This window comes from Bubalus kerabau, chromosome 1, assembly GCF_029407905.1.
Source record: "Bubalus kerabau isolate K-KA32 ecotype Philippines breed swamp buffalo chromosome 1, PCC_UOA_SB_1v2, whole genome shotgun sequence".
NCBI classification, from domain to species: domain Eukaryota; kingdom Metazoa; phylum Chordata; class Mammalia; order Artiodactyla; family Bovidae; genus Bubalus; species Bubalus kerabau.
Window position 1 is genome coordinate 2,923,097 of NC_073624.1, and position 22,632 is coordinate 2,945,728.

Genomic DNA, 22,632 nt, shown 5'->3' on the forward strand with positions numbered 1-22,632 from the left:
GCTGGAAGAACAGTTACAGACAGGTTACCCAGCCTAACCTGCTACCAAACAGAGCCCGCTCTGTCGTGAAGCACCGATCGTTTAAACAGAACCACCACAGGGTGAAAACGCCCTCCTCAGAAGTCGCGGGAGAATAAGAACGGGGTTTACTAAAAAGCCCAGGCCTGGCTGGGGTTCCCTCTTTTAAACAATCACCCAGCGAATCTCAGATGTGCTGCTTCTGAACCACAGCACCAGAGAAAATCGATTCAAGCATTTCCCAAACTGCGGCCCTGGAACAAATGAGCACTAACCACACGTTTCTAACCTCCACAGAAATGCGAAATCCACCCTTTCGGAGAACCAGGAGAGGAGCCACTGAGTGTACTTCAAAGATCCAAATGAGGCTGGGGGGGCGCGGGGAGGTGGGGGGAGGTGTGAAGCTGCCGGCAGGGAAGAAAACCCACAGCATCCGACAAAGATGCCCCCGCGAAGTGAAGAACAAACGTACATAAATGCAGTTATATAAGCAAAAAAACCGTGCTGTGAATAGGTGGCTGCCACCCAGCTAAATATATTGAATCAGATAAAGTATTATTGGAAGAACCGTGCAGAACTTCATAATATGGAAATTAGGTAATAACCATTAGACACAGCTGAAAATCAGATTCAATCAAGGGACAGAATGGAGTTGATAATTTGTATGACTCCGTTTTATAATGTCATTCAATTGTTTCCCAAAAAAAGAGCCTTTGTTGGGAAGATGGGGACGGATACGCTGTCTACTCCTGAGGGTACAGCAAGGGCAAAAGGGACGTCCACACCCTTGGAAGGCGGCCCTGGAACAACAGCGGCTTGTCTCCACTTTGAGCAGAGTGCGACATCTCTGCAGATTCAGTGAAGTCACCCGTCGAGGTCACGTGGGGCTCGGGGTGACAGAGCCTGCCTCCCCGGCACAGCACCGCTGACCGCCTGGTATCACAGGCCCACGCCCGGTTCTGCATGGTATCACTCTGTTAACGCTCTGCTCATTAATTTAACAGACGCTCAGGAGGGTACATTTGGAATGGGCCAGCATCATCTTTCAATGTTCACTTAATTAAACCCTGCTATTGCAATGTGACAGTCAGCACATCACAGGGGGAATTATTTAAGGACGAAGGTAGAAAGTATTTCAAAGCCCCCACTTACACATGAAAGCGTAATCGAAAACGGCCGGCACACACTATGATTTTTCTGTAATATTAAAGACGTTATTTTTCCGACTCGGTAATTAATTGGATTCCGTGGAGAAATTACGCCGGCATCCTTGATACCAAAATGACGTGCAGAGGCAGGAACGCTGGGCCAGAGGCCGGCCATAAACAACCAGGCTGCCGCCAGATGATGACAAGCACTGGCCTTAATAAGAGTGAGGGCTGCCTGCTTCGAGGACACGCTCATTACTTCCTGCGAAGGGACGGCACCGAACTCCGATTATATCGCCTTCATAAAAGGAATGGGAGTGGCTCCAGCCCCAGCAACGCCTGGGCGGCCCCGAAGAAGGTGCAGCAGGGGTGGGGGTCCCGGGATAACTGGGTGAGCCTTCCGCCCCCACCCCCCGCCCCCCAGGAAGAGGGGCGCCCAGGACGCCGGCTTACCGTCAATGCGGCTCACCAGCTCTTCCAACATCTTCACTTTCATCTGAATCCCGGGTTGGGCAAACGTGTAGTTGTCCTGAGGGGAAAATAACAGGGAGTATCATAGGCGTGGAGGATAAAACCGGCTTTCCAAAGGGGAACAGGCAGTGGGGACGAAGGCGGACGGTTCGACAAGAGGACGAATTCACAAAGTGAGCAACGCACAGAGCAGGAGGCTGCGTCACACTACCCGCACGCAGGTGAGCCAGAGGCGAGCTCGGAAGTCTCCCCATGTCATGATGGGAACCCAGCACCTGCCTGGCACTGCCGGCGTCAGGCCTCCCATCCGAGGGCTGAGGACACGGTCACGGTGTGAGCACAGATGGACCAGGGGGCTTCAGTCTCAGGCACTCAGGTGAAGAGTTCCATAAACTAAGACAGGAAAACCAGCGCGGCCAGTGGGCAGTGGGGGAGGGGTCTCCAGTCGGGCCGACCTGGAATGGGAGCCCGGCTCCATGCCTTAGATGCTGTGTGACATTAGCAAGGAGCAGCTCCTCTCCGGCTGCAGCTGCACCATGTGTAACGTGCGAGTGAGCCCTGCCCGTGGGACTGCTCTGAGGCTTGAAGGAGGCACTGGCACATGCCAAGGCTTCAGGAACAGGAGGCCCGGTGCCCCCACTGCCACGACCGGAGCGCATGTCGGCGGGGCTGGAGGGTGGCACCTAGCACGTCCTGCCCCGGGGCACCCCACCGGCCAGCCCTCAGGAGCCTCGGCCCATGCTCAGGGACCGTTCTCAGGGCGAGTCTTTCAACTGCACTCCTGCAGTGACAGGCTTGCACTCGGTGGTTGCGGGAGGCGGGGTAGTGAGCCCACCAAACACCCAGGGCCTGGTTCCCAGCAAGGTGGGGGTGCGGGTGGTGAAGGTTGCTAATCAACCAACTGGAACAGGGAAAGCACCCGGGATCACCCAGGTGGGCCCGGTGTGGCCGGGCCCTCGGACATGGCGGCAGGAGAGTCAGCATCAGAGCAGTGAGGACACTCGTCCCCACTTGGAGGACGGATGTAGGGACCAGCAGACCAGCAAAGCAGGCTGGATAGAGGCCAGGGAGCAGCTCGTCCCTGGAGGCCCAGGAAGGATATGGCCTGGCCCACACCTTGATACACAACTTGCCCCGCCCTGGCCCCAGGCCCCGACCCCTGTCCGCATTCTGACCTTCAGGACTTGCTGTTGTCGTTCAAGCACTAAATGGCGTCTGACTCTTTGTGACCCCGTGGACTGCAGCACACCAGGCTCCTTCATCCTTCACCATCACCCAGAGTTTGCTCAAACCCATGTCCATTGAGTCGGTGATGCCATCCAACCGTCTCATCCTCTGTTGCCCCTTCTCCTGCCCCCAATCTTTCTCAGCATCAGGGTCTTTTCCAATGAGTCAGCTCTTCATATTATGTGGCCGAAGCATTGGAGCTTCAGCTTCAGCATCAGTCCTTCCAGTGAACACCCAGGACTGATTTCCTTTAGGATGGACTGGTTTCATCTCCTGTTAGTCCAAGGCACTCTCGAGAGTCTTCTCCAGCACCATAATTCAAAAGCATCAGCTCTTCGGTGCTCAGCCTTCTTCATGGTCCAACTCTCACGTCCGTACATGACTACTGTGCACGACCTCCACAACTGTCAAATGACAAATCCGTGTGGTTTCAAGCCACAAGGCGCTGCGCCTGCGGGTCCTTGAATGTGAGTGAGTGAGTGGGTCCTGTTGGTTCAGGCAGGCGTGCGCTGGGCTGGCGCTGGGAGGGGACAGCTTGTCCTCAGGGAGACATGGGTGGAAGGCGATGGGGACGTGAGAACAGCACCCCTGCACCACCTGCCCCGGGATCTGTGGTGGGGGGCGGCTCCAGGAGACAGGAGAGGACGACCTGCACGCCAGCGGTGATGTCTGAGGCTGAGAAGCCAGACGTGGCACTCAGGGCTCCCGCATTGCCAGCGCTCTCTGGGCTTAATGTGTGTGTGCACACAAGCACGTGCACACACACACACGGGCACACACACAGCCACACAGTCACACACAGTCATACACGCACACACAAGCATGTGCACACACACACGGGCACACACACAGCCACACAGTCACACACAGTCATACATGCACACACAAGCATGTGCACACACACACGGGCACACACACAAGCACGTGCACACACACACACAGGCACACACACGGCCACACAGTCACGCACATGCACACACGTACACACAAACATGTGCACACACACGCACACACACACACACAGACAAGCATGAGTACTCACACATGGGCACACACACACACACACACTCCTACACATGTGCAGACACACCCACACACACACACACACACACACGCACACAACCTTGAGTACTCACACATGGGCACACACACACACACACACTCCTACACATGCACATATGCACACATGCACACACTCATACACACGTGCAGACACACAAGCATGTGTACACACACACGGCCACACAGTCATACACATGCACACACGCACACACAAGCATGTGCACACACAGGCACACACACACACACAGACAAGCATGAGTACTCACACATGGGCGCACGCACACACACACTCCTACACATGTGCAGACACACCAACATATACACACACACACACATACACACACATACGCACACAGACAAGCATGAGTACTCATGGGCGCACACACACACACACACACTCCTACACATGTGCAGACACACCAACATGTATACACACATGGGCACATACACACACACACATATGCACACAGACAAGCATGACTACTCACACATGGGCACACACACACTCCTACACATGTGCAAACATAAGCATATGTACACACATGGGCACACACACATACACACACTCATACACATGCACACACACACAAGTATGTGTACACACATATGCACACACACATGCACACACTCATACACACGTGCAGACACACAACCATGTGTAAACACACACGGACACAAACACACATACAGTCGTACACACACAAGCATGAGTACACACACGGGCACAAAAACACACACACACTCATACACATGCGCACATGTACACACGCACAAACATGGGCACACACACACATGCACACACTCATACACACGTGCTGACACACAAGCATGTGTACACACATGGGCACACACACTTACACAATGAACACACAAGCATGTGCACACACACACTCATACACATGCACAAACATGGGCACACACACACACACATCCTTCCTGACTAGAGCAGGAGCTGCGGCCGCTACGAGACAAAACTAAAAATGCCTACAAGGCAACCACAATCTTTTCCCCACAGAAATGGAAAACGAGCGGACTCAGACCTAACTCTGCTGCGGTTTCTCCCGCGTGGATTTCAAGTGACAGGCCCTGGATTCCAGGCTGTCACGTCTCCACGAGGTCCCGCGTGCGCTCTGCTCGGCTCCGCGCAGCGGGACGTGCTCCCGGGGCAGCTGCCCCATGCGCCTGGAAGCATGTGCTTTGTAGACGGGGTGACAAGCTGGTAGGTCTCGGTACACTGAAGTCTGGGGAAGGGAGGGCTGTCACAGACCAGCGCTGAGTGGACAGGAGTGCTGGGCCCTGAAAGGCCTGCGCGCATCCCAGGGAGACCCCCAGCCGCCCCTCCGGCAGAGACAGGCAGCGGCACGCAGCCCAAGCTGTCATGTAGCTAAACATTCACGGGCAGAGGAATTCTGGTTTTGGACTTGAACTTGCAGGGTTAGCCCTCAACGACTTGATTTCTCTCCAGAACTTGGGTGACAGAGATTTACACTTGAATTCGGGACACGCTGGGTAGCTGGAAGCTTCCACGCTGTCATCTCACCTCACGGCAGCATCTCCGATGAGCCGGGGGAAGCAGTCACGCTGGACGTATTTAAGGATGAGAAATAACCTACGAGCGGTTTTGCAGCCTCAGGCAGAGGCCTTGCAGACTACTGCATTACTGTTCAGGTCTGACGAGCCCCAAAGCCACAGGACCAGGCTCGGACGCCCCCTCCCGGCAGACCCAGGAGAATACTCGGAGGAGCGGGGGTTCCACTGGGGGCTGGCCTGTCCCTAGGGGCGGTGGGCTCCAAGGGGGCACCATGTTCCTGGCTCAGCAGGAACCTAATGGTTATGCAGAGAGCCAGCTGCAGGAGCTGGGGGCGGCAGCCTTCAAACCTAGGCTGGGCTTCCAGGCGGAGGGAGTCCAGCAGGTGCCTTCCTGCCCATTCTCCGTCCCCAGAAACACTGGCCCCAAGAAGGCGACTGACCACCCGTGACTCCAAGAGTCAAGACCTCCAGCAGGCCCAGCCCTCCGCCCAGCTCTCGGAACCGGCCGCTCCCCAAGGAAGGCCGCTCCCCTGCACGGCTCTGCCGCACACAGGGGGCCCTGCGGGGGCCCAGGGCCAGCTCCAACACGGAGGGTCAGCCTGAATGACCCCCACATTCAGTCCGTTGGTTTATTTGGCTCTCACACTAAGATAGGACTTCAAGCTTCTCATTTAGAAGAAATAAAAGTTATTCTTTGGTCTCCATCTGCCACTATTTCGTTTTATTTCTCAATTTGTTCAAAACCCAGGGAGGGGAGATGAGTTCTCTTGAAAATCCAAATAGTAAGAAAAGAATGACACCTGAGAGTCTTAAAAAAAGAAAAACACCTGCATCACGGAAGGTCCTGAGAAGACTGGCAGATGAGGCCTCGGTGTCTGGGCTTAGGCAGGGGGTGGGCATGGGGGCAGAGAAGACCCGCCGCAGGTCGGGCACAGGGGGTCAGCCGAGGGGTCCAAGCTGAGGACCGTGCCCCTTGGCAGCCAGGAAGCCTCTAAAGGACACACGACGGACATTCCAGGGCCGGAGGTGGAGCCAGAGGGCGTGAGGTGCCCGCAGCAGCCTCCCAGGAGGGGGACCTGGCCCCGAGGCCGCCCAGCAGGCTCCTCCAGCCTCTGAAGAGACCGCGGGTCCTTCCGGATGAAGGGGGGGCACCGCCCCCAGCATCCCATCCACACCCCCGCCCTCGCCCACACACATGCCCAGCACAGAACGTATCTGCTGAGAAACAGGAAGTATCTGCAGGCAAAATAGGAAGCAAGTGAGAATACTCTGTATTTATACGAATATTCACAGTAATAATATGGATAACACTCCATGAAAAGCAAACAGGCACACCTCTGCAAGCCAAGATTTGATTCTGGGTCTTTAAAGAATGATAGAAGAATATAGAAAACTTATTGCTCAGAGGGAGGGAAGGAAGGAAGGTCTGAAGAAATATAATGACCTTCTGGGAAGTGTTTTTACAGAAGGTAAAGTCCGAATCAGCAGGAAAGAAAAGAAATCAAAGCACGCACACCGGGCTTGCCTCACACTTCGGCAGTAACCAACAGCACTTCTGCGCTCTTCAGAGGAAAGGCGGACTAAATCCTTCTGAAGGAGCATCTCGGAGAAGACCGGGAAGGCTCACTCGTGTTGGCTGAGGGGGAGGACCCAGCACTCAGAGGACAGAGACCCCTCACCCCTGGGACAAGGGGCTGTGCGGGACCAGAGACGCGGGCCCTCAGCGTGTCCCACAGCCCTTCCCGGCCAGCCTCTCTGCGGGAAAGCACCCTTCTGAGGGGAAAGCGCCCTTCCGAGGGGAAAGCAAACCCGCCCCTCTCAGGCACCCTGGACCTGCGTCTGAACACCTCGCGATACCAGGCCCCGTTTCGGGCCCCCTGTGAGCCAGTGAGCACAGTGAAGGCATCGATCCACCCAAGACCGGCCCAGGGCGGACGGGCGCTCCTCCCTGGGTGCGGCACACCCGCCTGAGGGCGTCCTGCAGGGCGCAGAGAAGTAGGCCTGAGGCTGCCGTCCTGACACTGGCCCATGTGCAAGGTCGGCGCTCGCCGGGGGGTGCCTGGGACCAGGATTTCGGGTGCCCCCACCTCTCCTGAGCCAGTGAGAACGGCTCGCAGCCGCCGCGGAGCACCGTCTTCATGCAGCTGCACGCCTGTTTTCCTGCTGCTCTGTGCCCGCAGCGGTGCCGGGGGCAGCGGCTCCCAGTCGGGCCGCAGGCGTGGCTTCTTGTCCGTCGTGTTTTCATTTTGGCTGTGGTGGGTCGTGCAGCACACGGGCTTGGTCACCCAGGGCATGTGAGGTCCTGCTTCCCCAACCAGGGATCAACCCGCATCCCCCGCCCTGGAGGGAACCCCAGGGACGTCCCGGGTGTGGCGTTTCTCACAAGCTCCTGGGATCAGATCAGATCAGTCACTCAGTCGTGTCCGACTCTTTCCGACCCCATGAATCGCAGCACGCCAGGCCTCCCTGTCCTGGGAGACGGGGCCAACTCGTGGCTCGGGAGTTAAGCATCTCCGGTGACACCACAGGGACAGGACTCCTGGCAGCTCGCACCTGGGTCCCTCTGGCCTTTTTCCTTGGCCCGTGCACTCTACACACGTGACTGGGAGGAATCGTGGCTGTTGTGCTGGAGTCCCAGAACCTGGGGGCGGCCCTGGGTCCCCAACATAGTCGGGCAGGAAAACCAACATGGGACTTGTGTTCAGAGATGACAGTCTGGTCGTCAAGCAAACGTTCATCACGCAGGCCACGCAGACACACACGGGGGCTCACCATGACCAGGGAAGCCCTGAGGTCAGAGCACAGAACAGGGGCCTGACCCAAGGACACACTGAGAACGGGAGGCCTGGGCCGAGATGCAGAGAACAGGGGGCCCAGGCAGCCGGGGGGGCCGGGCTCACTCCAGGCAGGGAACGAAGGCCAGTGTGGTGGGAGGGGCCCCGAGGAAGCCGGCCTTGACGGGAGAAGACCACGCCAAGGCGGGAAGGCCACGCGGGGAGCCACGGGTGAGGCCCAGCAAAGCCACAGGATGAAGCGAGCGACACGCGGGGAGCCACGGGTGAGGCCCAGCAAAGCCACAGGATGAAGCGAGCGACACAGAAAGAGGGGCCACCGCAGTCACGAGATCTGCGTTTGGAAAAGGTGACCCTGGCTGCCAAGGTGAGCCTGACAGAGGAGGCCAGAGAGGACGCGAGACGTCAGTCACCTGACGGAAGACCCTGGGCAGTGAGGACGAAAGCGCCCTACCGGAGACGCAGTCAACCCAGCCCGTCCAGGCTGCGTCCGTTCAGCAAGCTGCACTGGCTGGTCCCGTGAATGTCAACAGAGGCCTTCAGGCTCACTGCCGCTAGCTCGTTCATCGCACATGTCTGGCTGGCCCTGCGGGCTGCAAAACTCACGCTGAATCCTGAGCCTGTCATCCATCGCACCAGCTGTCCCTCCACGTGGAGAGGCCGCAATCACACGCACGCCCTCCACGTCCCCGTCACGGTCTCTGGGGAGACGGGAGGAGAAGGACGAGGACAGAGCTCTGCAGCATGCTGCTTGGGGGGAAGGAAAGCACATGCCTGAGTCGCTCAGTCAGGCCCGACTCTTTGTGACCCCATGGACTGTAGCCCACCAGGCTCCCTGTCCATGGGATTTCCCAGGCAAGGATACTGGAGTGGGTTGCCATTCCCTTCTCCAGGAGATCTTCCCGACCCAGGGATCAAACCTGGCTCTCCTGCACTGGTAAAGAATCCAGGCAGATTCTTTACTAACTGAGCTACCTGGGAAGCCCTTCTCAGGCGGGAGGGCGCTGTAAAAATTTATCAGGCCAACTCTTTTCCCACCAGTGAGCCTAATTTCTTTGCTCTTCTATGTCCTCATCTGTTACATGGAGGCGGGAAGCCTCCTTCACAAGCCACTGGGGGCGTATCTAAAAGACGCTGGGCAGCGTCCACACAAAGTGTGAGCCCTTCTGCCCACCCGTTCCACAGGTTCCCTGGGGCCATCAGTCACGGGACGTGGTGAAGGTGGAAGGCTCCCCCGAGCCCTGGCAGAGCGGCTTGGTGCTCCCCCTGTAAACTGCTCAGAAAACGGGGACAAGCTGAACACCTGTTTGGGGACACAGGCCGGCCAGCAACGGTAGCTGGTGCAACACTATTTGAAGGAAGTCCACATAAGTTATAGACCTGAGCTGTAAGGAGTATCCTCTAACGGAGGGTGGGGAGAGGAGAGACTGCCAAAAAGCTAGACTGAAACCAATAACAAGAAAGGCTCCCTGAGGGGAAGGGATCCTGGAGCTGGGCAGTCCCAAGGAAATGACACTCCGGAAGGGGCAAAACCGTGGAGATGGTGAGCAGACACTGGCTGTCACGGCTTCAGGGAGAGGAAAGGATGAACGGGGGGAGGGCAGGGACTTTTAGAGCAGTGAACTACTCTGGACGACACCGTAACAGTGGACGTCTGGTGATGGTGGTTTAGTCACTAACTTGTGTCCGACTCTTTGTGGCCCCAGGGACTGTAGCCACCAGGCTCCTCGGTCCATGGGACTTTTCAGACAAGAACACTGGAGTGGGTTGCCATTTCCTTCTCCAGGGGATCTTCCCAACCCAGTGACTGAACTCAGCTCTCCTGCATTGCAGGTGGTGTCCTGCATTATAGGCAGATTCTTTATGGACTGAGCCAGTAGGGAAGCCCGATAAGTCCTTATACATTTGGCCAAACCCATAGAATGTACAGTATAGAGAGGGAACCCCAATATCAACGTGGACTTTAGTTAATTGTAATATACTAATTTTTTAACTTCCAGATGTTCAAGCTGGTTTTCGAAAAGGCAGAAGAACCAGAGATCAAATTGCCAACATCCACTGGATCATGGAAAAAGCAAAAGAGTTCCAGAAAAACATCTATTTCTGCTTTATTGACTATGCCAAAGCCTTTGACTGTGTGAATCACAATAAACTGTGGAAAATCATGAAAGACATGGGAATACCAGAACACCTGACCGGCTTCTTGAGAAACCTGTATGCAGGTCAGGAAGCAACAGTTAGAACTGGACATGGAACAACAGACTGGCTCCAAATAGGGAAAGGAGTCCGTCAAGGCTGTATATTGTCACCCTGCTTATTTAACTTCTATGCAGAGTACATCATGAGAAACGCTGGGCTGGAAGAAGCACAAACTGGAATCAATATTGCCGGGAGAAATATCAATAACCTCAGATAGGCAGATGACACCACCCTTATGGCAGAAAGTGAAGAGGAACTAAAAAGCCTCTTGATGAAAGTGAAAGAGGAGAGTGAAAAAGTTGGCTTAAAGCTCAAAATTCAGAAATCAAAGATCATGGCATCTAGTCCCATCACTTCATGGGAAATAGATGGGGAAATTGTAGAAACAGTGTCAGACTTTATTTTGGGGGGCTCCAAAATCACTGCATATGGTAACTGCAGCCATGAAATTAAAAGATGCTTACTCCTTGGAAGAAAAGTTATGACCAACCTAGATAGCATATTGAAAAGCAGAGACATTACATTGCCTACAAAGGTCCGTCTAGTCAAGGCTATGGTTTTTCCAGTGGTCATGTATGGATGTGAGAGTTGGACTATAAAGATAGCTGAGCACCGAAGAATGGATGCTTTTGAACTGTGGTGTTGGAGAAGACTCTTGAGAGTCCCTTGGACTGCAAGGAGATCCAACCAGTCCATCCTGAAGGAGATCAGCCCTGGGTGTTCATTGGAAGGAATGATGCTAAAGCAGAAACTCCAGTACTTTGGCCACCTCATGCAAAGAGTTGACTCATTGGAAAAGACTCTGATGCTGGGAGGGATTGGGGGCAGGAGGAGAAGGGGACGACAGAGGATGAGATGGCTGGATGGCATCACTGACTCGATGGACGTGAGTTTGAGTGAACTCCAGGAGTTGGTAATGGACAGGGAGGCCTGGCGTGCTACGGTTCATGGGGTCACAACGAGTCAGACACGACTGAGCTACTGATCTGAAATGAACTGAATATACCAATAGCAGCTCATGAGTTATAAGAAATGCACTAAAGCAAGATGTTAATAACAGGAGCAAGTGTGTGTCTCTGTGGAGGTAACAACAGAGTATATCAAACTCTGTACTTTCTGCTCAATATTTCTGTATATAGTTCTACAATACAAACTCCATTAATTTAAAAAGTATGCAATGCATCCAAAAGGAAGTAGGAAAAATGGAGGAAATAAGGCGAAGTGAATAGAAAATAAATAGCAAAATGGCAGCCTAAACTCCAGCCATATAAATAATTCCATGAATGTCCATGAACTAAACACACATTAAAAGGGCAGGAAAGCAAAATCCAGCTATAATGTATCCACAAGAAATGCGCTTTAAATAGGATGATACAAATTAAAAGCAAAGAGATGGAAAAAGATAAATTCAGGGAATACTAATCCTAAGGGAGATGGGATCCCTATTTTAATATCAGATGAACTGGACCCGGGACAGAAGAAATACCAGAAAAAGAGGAATATTTCATAACAATAAACACACAAACTCACCAAGAAAGCATAATCATCCTACATATGTATGTATCTAAAAATGTCTGCTCTCATCACTTCAACATCATACTTGAGGCCCTTGACAATGCAATATGGCAAGAAGAGAAAATAAAAGCCATGCATATTAATAGAAAGAAGTAAAATTCTGTTTATCTGCAGGTGACACCCTTGTGCACTTCAAAAATCCTAAGGCATCCACCAAAAAGCTCCTGGAACTAATAGGTAAATTTAGCAACATCACCAGAAGCAAGGCGTGGTATACTACATTTTCCAAAAGTGGCCACACAGTCTCTCTTAAACCAAATGTTCTTTTATGATGTGATCAGGCCACTCCTACATCAAGAGATGAAGTCTAATTTCCCTCTCTTTGAATCTGGGTAGGCTTGTGCAACTTACGCCTTGCTTTCTGGAAGTCTTACTGGGTGTCTTGAGCCATCACATCATAAGTTTGACTTTCCTGAGGCCACTGTGCCTTGAGAACGTTAAGCCACACAGGGAGGCCGCAAGTGGGCAGTCTCAACTCCAGCCATATAAATCATTCCATGAATGTCCATGAACTAAACACACATTAAAAGGGCAGGAAAGCAAAATCCAGTCTCAGTCTTGGGGTCACCCAAGCCTGGGCAATGCACACGTAAAACAGTGAGACTGCAGCTGATTCCAGTCCCCAGGCAACAACCTGTGCCAGCCTTCATGGCACCCCACAGGGGCGCCAGGCACCAAGGGGCATAGACAGCAGCTCGAGGTACACGCTGGCTGAAACCCTGACCCACAGAGTCTGCGAGGGAGACAAAACACAGGCTTTAGTCAGCAAGTTTTGGAGTAATGTGTTATACAATAGGAACTGGAAAACTGTCAGTTTACAAAACTCAATTATATTTGTATAAACCATCAATAAAAATTTAAGAAATTTACAAAGAAAGCTATACTATTTAAAGGACTATCAAAAATAAAAACCTATCTAGAAATAAACTTAAGAAAAGATTAGAAAACCCCCTACACTGAAAAGTACAAAATGTTTATGGGGGTAAGTTAAAAAACATTTAAATAAATTTTAAAATATGCCATGCTTATGGACTAGAATAAATCAACATGGCTAATGCTGTTAATTCTGGGAAAACTAACACATAGATTCAAAAGTATAATCCCATTCAAAAATCCCAGGCCCTAAGGCTTTTTCCAAGGCTTTTTTGGTAGGAAATGGCTAATGACAAACTTTACATAAAAATTCAAAGAACTAAAAATACTCAAGACAATTTTTTTAAAAAAGAACACACTAGGAGGTCTTAGCCTACCCAACTCCAAGAGAAGCTACAGAGGTTAAGGCAGTAGGCACCAGCATTAACACTCCATCAACAGATTAATGAAACATGATCGAGTGTCCAAAAACAGACACTTAAACAGTCATTTGATTTTCAGAAAAGGCGCCAAAGCAGTGTATTCTGGAGACAAAACAAAACTGCTCTTAACAATGGAGCTGTTATTAACTAGGAAACCTCTATTTAAAAAATGAGCCATGGTGCCTTCCTCACACCACACAGAAAAATTAAGTCAAGCTCGATGACAGACCTAGAAATAGAAACTATGGAGAAGGAAATGGCAACCCACTCCAGTATTCTTGCCTGGAGAATCCCAGGGATGGAGGAGCCTGTTGGGTGCCATCTATGGGGTCACACAGAGTCGGACACGACTGATGCGACTTAGCAGCAGCAGCAGCATGTTAATGTCTATAGCTGGGTTAAAATAGTACTTTTAAAACTACTGTTACAAGAGTGAGACAGCCTCTGTCACTGATGGGGCCTATGACTAGTTAATAAATCAGGAGATGAAACCACCAAAAAAAAAAAAAAAAAAGAAATAGAAACTAAAATCACAGTTTCCAAAAAAATAAATAAAATGTTAGTTTCTAGAAGAAAAACATAGGAGAATATCCTGGCATGCTAGGGGTAGGAAAAGGATTTTTAGTTAGGACGCAGAAAATCATTATCACAAAAAAAAATAATAAATTAGAAGTCATCAAAATTAAAATTCTCTGCTCAGCAGAAGACATTGTTAAAAAATATACTGACAAGCCACAAACTTGGGAAAAATATTCTCATACCCTCTCTCCATATATAGAAGTAGAGATACTGTACAGTCAGGCCACTCAAGATGGCCATTCTCTTGCTCTCTGTCCACCCCCTACCTGACCAGTGCCTGCTTCACCTACACCTGGGCTACTGAGTGACCTTCCTTCCTATGTACTTGCCCCGGCCTCCAGCTCATGGCTGTTCTTATCAAAGGGGCAGTGAGGGGCCTGCCCCTCAGCGGGTTTCCCGGGTAACTAATGAGCCAACCTGACTTTGCTGTTGTTTACTGGCTAAATTGTGTCCAACTCTTTGCAACCCCATGGGCTGCAGCACACCAGGCTCCCCTGTCCTTCACTGTCTCCCAGACTTTGCTCAAATGTATGGCCACTGAGTCGGTGATGCCATCCAGCCGTTTCATCCTCTGCTGCCCTCTTCTCCTCCTGCCCTCAATCTTTCCCAGCATCAGGGTCTTTTCCAATGAGTGGTGTTGGAGAAGACTCTTGAGAGTCCCTTGGACTGCAAGGAGATCCAACCAGTGCATCCTAAAGGAAATCAGTCCTGAATATTCATGGGAAGGACTGATGCTGAAGCTGAAGCTCCATACTTTGGCCACCTGATGGGAAGAGCTGACTCATTGGAAAAGACCCTGAGGCTGGGAAAGAAAGAAGGCAGGAGGAGAAGGGGACGACAGAGGAGGAGATGGTTGGATGGCTTCACCGACTCAGTGGACATGAGTGTGAGCAAGCTCCGGGAGATGGTGAAGGACAGTGGAGCCTGGCGTGCTGCAGTCTGGGGGTCACAAAGAGTCGAACACAACTGAGCAACTGAAGAACAACAGCTCTTCGCATCAGGTGGCCACAGCTGATCACAGCCTTACTGTGGCGAAGGGCTTGCCTAACTCAATGAAGCTGTAAGCTGTGCTGTGCGGGGCCACTCAAGATGGATGGGTCACAGCAGATCTGACAAAGCGTGGTCCACTGGAGGAAGAAATGGCAAACCACTCCAGTGTCCTTGCCATAAGAACTCCATGAACAGCACGAAAAGGCAAACTGATTCCTTCATAGTGGCAAACTCCCTTTCCTCTGGGAACAAAAAAGCGCCTCCATGTCCTGCCCACCACCCATGGGGGTCACTCCAGGACCTTGTTTCAGACATGTAAGGTCCCCCATCCATTAAACCATTGCTGTGTCTGTCACTGACTCTGGGCTTTTCTTTGGTCTTGAAGCTGGGCACACACAGGGCCTTGTAGGCCTGCGGGGTGCAGCCCAACAGTATAGATAAATACACGCGCGCACACGCAGAGGACTGCTCTCCAGCATAAATAAAAGCAGGGACATGTGAAGCTGGTGCGGACGTGGAACAGCCAGGCCACACTTCTGATGGGTGTGTGAAGCAGCATAACCAACCTGGGGGAAAGGTCTGGATGTTTTTCATAGAACTTAGTATAGCTCTGCGCCATGACCCAGCAAATCCACTCCTAGGAACTCACCCAAGAAAAACAGTACACATCAACCAGAGGATTGCACACGAGCGTTCGAGGAAATTCCTTTCCTAGCAGACAAAGAGAAGCAGCAGCCTCGGCTCCCACCAGATGCAGGATGTTTAGACAAGCTGACAGATTCACATGGTGCAGCGCTGCCTCGTAATTAACAGGAACGAACTATTCATCCAGGCAACAACGTGGATTTCACTGTTTTCGATGCTACTGTAGATGAATTTTTTTCTTAATCTTCTTTTTAAATTGGCACGCAATAATTCATTCTTAATCAATCTCCCGCTGCAGCCCACGAGCCCACACATTCTTGTCTATTCAATAAGCCTTTCTAAAACGTTGCCAGGAGCCCTCACTCTTCTCGACTGCGGCTCTTAGATCACGTCTCCGAGCCTGACGCATCCAGAGAGGAGACAGCAGAGCCTCACGTGGACCAGACTCTCCGTCCACTCGCCATCCACTCACGGGCTGCGTGCAGGTCCGGTTCTCCGCCCCCCTCCTGCCACTCCGCTGCCCCTTCCAGGTGGAGACGCCTGATGTGAACAACAGAGGCCAAGTGGGGGCCACGTGGGTGTCCTCTCCACCGCTTTCCCAAGCAGAAGACCAGCCCTTTGTCCTCTGTCCTTGGAGCTTGGCGGGGAGTGAAAACAGATCAAGGTCCTGGCTCCTTCTGAGGGTCGTCGGGCCTCTCTCCCTGTTGGAACAGAACCTTCTCGAGGGGCTCTCTGTGCAGGCTCTGGGTCCTGGGGTAGGCCATGACTATTCTCTCCCGGGATAACTCACTGCAGCGAGCTCACCCCCGCCCTACCCATCCCCTCCAGCCCCCGACACAGGCCTGGTCATCCCTGGCCTTCCTTTGCCAGTCACTACAGCACCAGGCTGCCGGCCTTTTCTCTGACAAGTAAGCTCCGCGATAAAACAGTTACTTTCCCCAATATTCTCATCACTTCCACGCCAGCAACCAGTTCTTAGAACTGAGTGATTCTTCCCCAAGGAAAGAAAATGTAAATGACTAATTATAAAAGGCAACGGTTCCTTTCTACTCCAAGAGGCCGTCCTGCTAAGTAATGAATCTGAGAGTAATGGCCTGACTGCAGGGCGGGCAGGTATGGAAGCCGTAATTCAGGAGGTGAAAGCTCCCGGCAACCCTGGCGCGCGCCGTTAGTGAAATGAGAAGTCTGGCGAAGGCCCAAGAACAATCCCCAAGCAGGCCAGGACGGGCGTGGCCGCCTGGGCTGGGCACCCGACCCCCTGCGCCCTGGGGCAGGCAGGCGGGGCTGCTGCATGGGCCCTCCAGCAGCTTCCTCCGGGGAAGTGCAGGGGAACACCCCTTCCCCACCCCAAAACTCAAGGACTCTGTCCAGTCATCCTGTCCTAAGGCGGTCCTTCGCAGAGACACAGCTGTCAGCCGGACCGGCTCAGACTGCTGTCGGTGAGCTAAACGAAAACCATCCCCAAAGGCAGCGTCACAAGGACACAGCCCCTGAAACCACTGGAAGAAATAACAGCCCAGCTTCTTTTTTCCTGCCTCAGGCTCATGGGATCTTAACTCCCCAACAGAGGGCCCTCAGCAGTGAGAACCTGGAGTCCTAACCACTGGAACGCCAGGGAATTCCCCTACCAAATTATTTTTACAAGTTAGATCTCAGAAAGTTTCCCTGATGGCTGAGCAGTGAGGAATCCAGCTGCCAAGGCAAGAGGGACGGGTTCAGTCCCTGATGTGGGAAGACCCCAGTGCTGGGGGGTTAGGAGTGGCTGAGCCCGTGTGCTCTGGAGTCGCGGAGCGGCCGCTGCTGAGTCCACAGGTCCCAACAACCGAAGCCCTCGCTCCGCAACACGGGGAGACCACCGCAACGAGGAGCCTCAGCTAGAGAGTGGCCCCCCACTCACTGCCACTACAGAAAAGCCCGGGCAGCAGCAGAGAGACCCAGCAGAGTCAAAAACAAATAAGCTTAAAAATAAATTTGCAGATTCAGTTTTACAAAAGGTTCATCTCTGGCCGCACACCTGACACGGTGCCTGAGGAACACTGACCTCGTGTGAGACCCAAGTGTGGCTCTGTTGTGTCAACGGGACAGCAAATCCCAGGCCAGGGCCACCCACCCCACGCTCCCGACATCCCAGCAACACTCACAGTGCCGGGCAACGAGGGGCAGGACCCGGGCAGAAAGAGCCACTGCTCCGGGACCCCGAGACCCTGGGACGCCGGGCCCCCGGGCACAGCTCCCTGGGGCACAGCCCGGCCGACGCCCCCGTGCAGCACTGCTTCATCCTGCACTTCTCCTGTGTGAGCGCACCCTGGGGTGTCTCCAAGAGAGCACCCTCCCTGTGGGCTGTGGCCCCCACAGTGCTCAGCCAACCGCCGGGCTCCCTGGGGACCTTCCCAGCGGCCGGTGAGGCCCAAACGTCCATGGTGATGCCGAAGGGCTGTCTGCCTGTGCCGCCCTGCTGGTGTGGGCTGCGAGGCTCTGCCACCGGGGGTGGCAGGTAAAAGCGCTGGCACGTGGCGTGGACAAGGCGGCCCCACCAACTATACCCTTAATGCCATGCGTCCATGGTTTGAAAAAGGCCATTTCCTTAGAGGATGTCGTGGGCGACACAGGAAAAGGTTCTAATCTTACGACCAGTACTGTGTCAAATCTCGACCCTTAATAAACAGCTTTTCAGTATTACGTGGGAAAAATGAGAAGAACACGTAAAGCTGAGTCATGTCCGACTCTTCGCAACCCCATGGACTGTAGCCCCCCAGGGTCCTCTGTCCATGGGACTCTCCAGGCAAGAATCCGGGAGTGGGTTGCCATGCCCTCCTCCAGGGCATCTTCCCCACCCAGGGATTGAACCCGCGTCTCTTGTCTGTCTCCTGCATAGGCAGGCGGGTTCTTTACCACTAGCAACAGCTGGGAAACAAGGCTCTCGAGGCGTGCACCCAAAATGTTAAACTTCTTCCAGAAAAGCAGCTGCTGCAACTCTTAGAGCTGAGAGTGGTACTGGATACGTTTTTTCAAGAAACATCATTGATATTTGAAAGAATGACCGACAGGCAAACTCATTATTCAGACTCTGGTATCAAGCAGACACTTCCTCAAAAGTGAACAAAGTCAGCCCGATACTTCAAGGGAAACAATTTACAGCATTTGTTGCCAATAATAATATTTGAGCTTTGAAACCACAATTCAAATTTTAGAGAACTCTGACCCACCATCTGAGCCCGACAGTTCTTTATGAGGAGATAGCACTAAAAAAAGGTGACTTAAAAAAAAAAACAACTTTTTTTTTTGCTGTGGACCATTTTTAAAGTCTTTATTGAACCCGCTACAATGTTGCTTCTGTTTTATGTTTCACTGTTTTGGCTTGAGGCATGTGGGATCTTACCTCCCAGACCAGGGATGAACGGGACCGGGGATTGAACTGGCGCCCTCTGCTTTGGGAGGCGAAATCTTAACCCCTGGACCGCTAGGGGAGTCCCAAAGGTGAGTCTTTGATACGGTTCGATGAAACGTGATGTTCAGAATATCAGCATACCTCAGGCATCCCGCATGTTGCAATGACCAATGTTTGACGTTACAGAACCACACGTGTAAAAGATCCGCTCCAAGCGCAAGACGGGCCAATGGGTTTTACTGCGACTGAGCACAAATGCTCACTAATACGGCTTCACAGTCACACTGCAAGTGGCCTTTAGGAAGCTGCCATCTCTTAGGCCGTGGTACAGTACTGAAGGGAAGGCACCCTGTCATCCAGAGGCCTATTACGGTACTTCTCCCTTTTTCAACTACATACCTACAAGAGTCCGGGTTTTCATCATATACTTCAACAACAACAAAAATACATATTACGACAAGCTGACTGTAGAAACACAGATGAGAATTCAGCTGTCTTCCATCAAGGCACGTGAAAGTCAAACCATGCTTCTCTTCTCATTAAACATTTTTGTTTTGGTAAATATTCATTTATCTTAAAACGTTTTACTTATAATAGCACAGAATGGATTTCTTATTGCTAAAGTAAATCACTCAATGGTTCTGCATTATCTGGTGGAGCTCTACTGGCAGGTACTGGTGAATCAGCCCACGAGTAGGAGCTCCTTGACTCTCACTATTAGAAACGGCAGGCGGCCCTGAGACGCGGGGCGGAGACCTCGCTGCAGAACCGCTGCACTGTTTCTGGACGGCACCTGGACTTCGGGGGCGGCTCTTCGCCTGATCTTTACACCTCGCCGGGCACTGACGCCCAACCTCCTGGCACCAGCGCGTCTGACAACCCCTCTGCAGCCCCTGCCAGCTCGCGGTTCCTGCTCACTTTAGGGAGCCACGCCCAGCACCAGCGTTTGTGGACGAGGGGCGGAGGCTTGCCCTTTCCTAGTCCGCACCGATGCCGGGCCCAGGGCCTCCTCTCCCGGCTTCCCGCCACCGTGAACCAGCGGGGGAGGGCGGCACGGCACCCAGTGCTGGGTCTGCAGGTGCCAGGTGCCCCATGCAGTAGCATCTCACACCCAGGCCCCTGGGGGAGCCGGAAACACAGCTTCTCCATCTAGGCTACTGGACGGCAAGAGTATGAACAGATGTGTGCTGTTCTGCAGAATTTCCCCCAGCAAAACGGAACTCATCGCCACTTATTTCAGCTGAGGAAGGCCGTCCAGCAGGCTTCAGGGCGAGGGTGTGGGTCCAACACGCACCTGCTCGAGGGCAAGAGGCTCTGCCCTGTGTGCTGCTTACGAGGCTGAACCGCCACCTGGGAGCACCGACGGGCTGGAGATGCTGTGTACTCGCCGGGGTCACCTCTTCCCCATCACCCCTCCAGCCACACGATGCTGCCCTGGCCTTCCCTGCAAGGAGACTCTGACCCCCTCCCTGAAGCCTCTGGCAACGGGGTGGACCGCCATCACACGATATAAACCTGAACCTCATCAAGCACAGGGAACGACGCACGAAGACCAGGCTGAGGGTTGTACTCAACAAAACCAAAAACGAGTTTTCTCAGTGGTTCTCAACCAGGGACTGATGTGATGAAAAGGGTGCTTGAGGGAGGCGCCCTACAAGTTCCGAGAAGCGTGGAGAGGAGAGACGTGCGACCAGGAGCAGGCACGTGCGCCGAGGCGCGAGAGCAGCCAGGCCCGAGGGGCGCTGACTTCCTAGCCCATTTTCCCTCTTAACCATAAGAGGATGCCTCTTAAGCACCATAGCCTCATGGTGCGTGGTCAAAGGCTAAGCGGTGTCCACCTCTTTGCGACTTCATGAACTGTAGCCCGCCAGGCTCCTCTGTCTGTGGGATTTTCCAGGCAAGAATACTGCAGCAGATTGCCACTTCCTTCTCGAGGGGATCTTCCAGACCCAGGGATCGAACCTGTGTCTCCTGCATTGGCAGATTCTTTCCCACTGCTCCACCTGGGAAGCCCTCACAGGCCCACACGCACCAGCGATAAACGGTGACAGCGCCTGCGAACAATGAGAAGTACCCCGAGCTCACACGGGGTCGCCAGGGGCGGCCGCATCTAAGGCAATTACAGAAGAGCCCCCCAGAGCCCCCAGATGCCCGTAGCGGGCCTCCCTGAATCCCTGTGCACCGGAGGATCACGTGGAATCAATCATAACCACGTGACAGAAAGATGGATGGCTGCTGCCGGCCTCACATCTGTTGTACACACACACACACGCACGCGCGCGCGTGTGCCAGAGAAACATTATGCCTTCCACGCAGCACCCTTGTCAAGAAACCCTTTCATCAGACAAGAAATCTCGGGTGAAAAATGAAAAGCCAGCATCGATTTCAATGTACAGCTGATTTTATTTACAAATAGAAGCCAGATAATCTTGTATTTAAATGGCAGAAGTTCCATTACTCATGATCAGAGAAGTGACATTTGAAATTTATAAAGTTTCACACTACGATTCAATCTCTTTTCCAAGGAGGAAAAGAGTCTGAAGTTTGGGAGGAAAGACTAAAAAATATGAGAACAGTATCAGAGTGGGGAAATGATGAATTGATGCTGGGGCTGAAATACATCTCCAGCAGGCACATTTCTCTTTACAAGACACAAAATGCGTCCCCAGGCGACCTGAGGGGCTCTCAGATACTAGGTTCCCATTGTTCAGCTCCAGGAAGGGCTTCTGCTTTCTTTGTCAATTCCCAGGTTAGCAAGGGGAACGGGGATCCACACAGGTTTCTTCAAGTGAATCGTTGTAGCTGATTTACGCGCATTAACCCAGGGGCCTCAATCTTTCGTTGCCTGTTGTTCAGTCGCTGAGTTGTGTTCGACTCTTTGCAACCCCATGGACTGCAGCACGCCAGGCCACCCTGTCCTTCAGTGTCTCCCGGAGCTTGCTCACATTCGTGTCCATCGAGTCGGTGATGCCATCCAACCATCTCATCCTCTGTCGTCCCCTTCTCCTCCCGCCTTCAATCTTTCCCAGCATCGGGTCTTTTCCAATGAGTCAGCTCTTGACGTCAGTCTTTAGTCAACATCTTAGAAAAGCCTCACTTGGACCACTTCAAATCGAGCAGCTGAGCCGAGGCCTCTCCAGCCGGTGGGTCAGGAACACGTGCTGTGACAAGAGGTCCGGGAAAGCCGGGGCTTGTGGGGGCCGCTGGCGGCAAGCACAGCACCACGCCCTGTCCTCTCACTCCTGGTGCAAGGACTCCACTTTACCTGGGACAAAGCGGTCCTGGCAGAACCCAAGTCCCCTGCACAGCCTCCGGCCGGCGGTGGCTATCTTTGCAGCAGACTGTCCTTGAGTGGGTGACCAGAACAAACCTCAGATCAAAGCCCTGCCCCAGGCTTTCCCCTCCAGGTCCCACTCTGCCCCCGTGCATGTCCCCAGAGTGATTTTATGCCTGGTAACACAGTGCTCACTCGCCTCTCCCTCCACCCCCCAGAACGGGCGCGGCACTGGGCACCAGGCGGGCATCTGAGAAGGTCGTGTGGGAGCCGGCTGAGCCAAACGGGGCCTGCAGCTGGCTTAGGGGCCAGCCAGCTTCCTCAGCCACCTCCTGCTGCACATGAGGCCCCAGCTGCCTTTTGCCCCTGACCTGCCAACTGCATCCTCCCCAGGCACCTGTGTAAGAGCCTCCCTGCTGATACATGGGGGCGGAGGATT

General features: G+C 53.1%; 1 protein-coding gene across 3 annotated transcripts in view; it reads right to left on the reverse strand.

Annotated features, from left to right (window-relative positions):
- TBC1D22A (TBC1 domain family member 22A) overlaps nucleotides 1-22,632 on the reverse strand; it is a 259,570-nt gene that overhangs the window by 76,599 nt on the left and 160,339 nt on the right. For all 3 annotated transcript variants that reach the window (XM_055561649.1, XM_055561589.1, XM_055561514.1), the window contains one exon: nucleotides 1,620-1,695. In XM_055561649.1, coding sequence (XP_055417624.1) covers nucleotides 1,620-1,695 — 76 coding nt within the window. The remainder of the gene's footprint in view (nucleotides 1-1,619; nucleotides 1,696-22,632) is intronic.